The sequence below is a fragment of the Verticillium nonalfalfae genome (assembly GCF_003724135.2).
Source record: "Verticillium nonalfalfae strain VnAa140/NRRL 66861 chromosome Unknown scaffold_74, whole genome shotgun sequence".
Taxonomy (NCBI): domain Eukaryota; kingdom Fungi; phylum Ascomycota; class Sordariomycetes; order Glomerellales; family Plectosphaerellaceae; genus Verticillium; species Verticillium nonalfalfae.
Genome location: NW_021167299.1, coordinates 6,399 through 9,608, shown reverse-complemented (window position 1 = coordinate 9,608; position 3,210 = coordinate 6,399). Strand labels below are relative to the sequence as shown.

General features: G+C 60.2%; 1 protein-coding gene across 1 annotated transcript; it reads right to left on the bottom strand.

Moving 5' to 3' along the window:
- Positions 1 to 596: 596 nt before the first annotated feature.
- Positions 597 to 2,641, bottom strand: D7B24_008360 (uncharacterized protein; the record flags this gene model as incomplete). Its single annotated transcript, XM_028642448.1, has 2 exons — positions 597 to 976; positions 1,042 to 2,641. 2 exons carry the CDS (start codon positions 2,639 to 2,641, stop codon positions 597 to 599), a joined length of 1,980 nt encoding a protein of 659 aa, XP_028493733.1.
- Between the last annotated feature and the right edge of the window lie 569 nt (positions 2,642 to 3,210).

The window sequence follows — 3,210 nt, the reverse complement described above, 5'->3', positions numbered from 1 at the left end:
GCAAGGAAACCTGCTCTGACCCGTCTCCCGTCTCCGTCCATCGCCGTGGCAAGGCAGCGCCATTTCGTTTCAGAGCACCAGACAGGTAGGAAACACGCGAGACACCATCCAGCTCTAACAACAACACCACGAGAGACTTCCCACAGGATCGCCTCAACGAACCCCTCCGTCCAAAACTTTCGAAACTTTTTGCCCGTGAAGCCGCAACAAGTCGCCCTTTTCTCGAACCCCAGACGGATTCCTTCCCGCTCTCTCGGTCCCTTTGTAAAAACGCCTTGCCCAAATGTAAGAAGAAACGAGAAAGCGTCTGATGCGGTCGAGAAGAGGATATCTGTGAGTGATGTGGAGATAAACAGATGATCCGAATGACAGGAATGAAGAAGAAGAAGAAATTCAAGAACAAGAAAACGAGCGATTAGGAATGAGGATGCATGTAACGAGAGAAAATAAACGCCTGCACGTCGTCGCCCTGCCGGCGCGTGCCAACCATTGCCGTCCTCCTTCCTTGATGCTGCATGCCGTCGTTGTTACATAGTTGGGAGGTGTGCACTTCTCGTTGCTTTATGTGCTTGCACCAATGGGACTTGACGCATCATTCATGCCTTGGGCGTGAGGGCCTCCGTCTCGCGGCCTTGGAGCTGTTTTCGGAATTCGGTCACTTCTGCTGTCAGGAGCCCGATCTGCGCTTGTTTGGCCGCCGCCTCAGATTCTTGAGCCTGGAGTTGCTTCTTGAGCGCTGTCATCTCGGTCGTGAGCAGCCCGATCTGGGCCTGTTTGGCACTGTCCGCCTTTTGCATGGCCGCCACATTTTCCGACAGCTGCTTCACCTGGGCCTCCAGTGTCTGGATATACGTCCAGACACCAGGGTCAGTGGCAAACATGTTGCCGCCGTTCTCCGTGCTTGCGCCGCCGTGCGAACTCCCTGATGCGCGGGCTGGAGGGCCGTTGGCTGATGGCGCGCTGTTTGAGGCGAAGCCTGCGTGACTGGTAAGCAAAACTGCACTTGACTCATCAGTGGGTATGTGACGGTGCGAGACGAACCTGGAGGGGTGTGACGGTCGGACTGCCTGCGCCCGAAATGCTGCTGTTGAAACTGCTGCGTGAGACTCGGCGATCGCTGTCTGCTCAGGCCGGTGCCGTCGTGCGCAGCGCCAGGGCTCAAGGGCTTAGGGCTCTCCGTCATGGTTCCGCCCTGAGAGTACATGGAGGAGCCCGCACCGCTGATGGGCATGGAGGATACACTCGTGTTCGGCGTATGGCCGCCGCCCATGCTGTTGCCCATACTGGGAGATGTATTCGATCCAGATGCGCCCCTGTCCTGCGGCGGAGGCGGGGGGTAAAGACCCCCAGATGGTCTCTCGAGTGAGCCTGCTGGGGGGTAAGTCCGTGAATGCGGCCCAAAGCCATCGATAGAAGATTGCCCACCAGGAACATGAGAAGCTTTGATGCTTGGAAGGCTCAAATGTCTTCTCTCCTCCTCCGTCATCCCCTCGTCGTTGCCGTATGATACCCCGGTCATGGAGTCGTCGTGCATGCCGGAATCATCGAGGCCATCCACATCAGCACCAAAACTACCCATGCTCGAGCGCCTGCCGGCGCAACCGCCAGCGCCCTTGCTGTGTCGCGCGAGAGCATCGCCGCGCGCAAACTTGCGGTTGCACTTGGGGCAAATGTGAGGCTTCTCGCCCGTGTGAAGCTTGCTGTGGCGCTTGAGATCATGCAGGCGACGGAAGCGGGAATCGCATTGCTGGCAGATGAAAGGCTTCTCTTGGCTGTGTGTCAGAAGGTGGCTCTTCAGGTTGTGGTGACGCGTGAATTCAGTTTCGCAGTACGGGCACTTGTGCTTCTTCCCGCCGGGCTGTCCGGGCGAGTCTTGCCCGGGTGACGGCATGGGGAAGCTCATGCCGCGCGCCGGTGGTGCCGACATCATGCTGGCGTGCAGTGATCCGGGATATGACAGCGACCCGGGCGTGTTCTTGTCGTCCGGGGCGTGGGAGTGATGCGCCGGCGTCGCCTGCTCGTTGGCAGTGGGGTCGACTTCCATAGGACCCGGGCTCGCCGTGACCAAGGTGCCTCCTATGCTGGCAGCGCTCGTCGCGCTCTGCGGGCTGGCCTCGGCCGTATCGGTGGCGGCATGGTTGATCAAGGGTATCGAGACGCTGGGCGGCGCTTTGGGCGGCGGCACGTCCATGGACGCCGTAGGTGCCTGCGGCGCGTCGCTCGCCCGGCTCATGACGGATGCGGCGTCTCCAGCGAGCGCCGACAGGATGCGTTGGCTGGGGTTCTCGCTCGAGCCAGGCGGATCCGCGCGGGCCTCCTCTTCTTCGCGTTGACGTCGCTGGTCTTCGAGGGCGGCAGCGCCGGTCAAGGGCGGGACAGGCGAGCGTCGATTGAGCAGCCCTAGGCGTGCCGACTTGGTCGGGGATCCGGTGATGATCGGCTGGTCGCCAGCGACAAGGGAGGTGGGAGAAGTCGGAGTGGTCTCGCGCGTTCTCTTCAGAGACTTGCTCCGCTGGGGTTCCTGGAGGGCGAAGAGGGAAGACGCGGTCTGGTCCGGCTTGGGGAGGACCGTCGCCGTCACTGAAGTGTCTTCGGTCGCGAGAGAACCCTTTTCCGAGGCCATGAGCGGGGGAAGCGGCATTCGACCTCGACAGTAATTAATTCAAAAGGGACGATTGTTCAATGGTACGTCTGGCGCGCGACAGCTGTCTCTCTCTGGGATAATGGCGATGCTCAACGAGTCATGAGGTTGGGAGACGGAGACGCGACGGGATGTATGTGTGGCTTGTGAAGCTCTCGCCACAGCGTTCCTGCGCTCCAGATATGGGCACGGTAGCGGGTTCGAGACAAGATAACAGGCGTGAAGCGAGTCGCGCCGGTGGATTCGCTAACACAATTGCAGTCTGCACAGGCACAGAGGTTCAGTTGTTCTGTTCTCCTTGGAGTTGGCGTGTTGTAGCGGTTGTCGGCGACAGCAATAATCGTGTCGCCAGTCGAGTATGGCGGGCGAGAATCAGGTTGCAGCGGGAGGCTTTGAGGGAGCGAGGTGGAAAGGGTTGTGGCAGCTGGAGAAAAGTGTATGGTCGCAGGTAAGGTATTGGGAAGGTGCCGTCCAGTAGAGGGTAGGTACGACCAGGGTACGACGGGGGGGTGGAGGCGAAGGCGGCGGCGGGCAGCCCACCCTGGCCGGGAAGCAGGAGTGAAGGAACG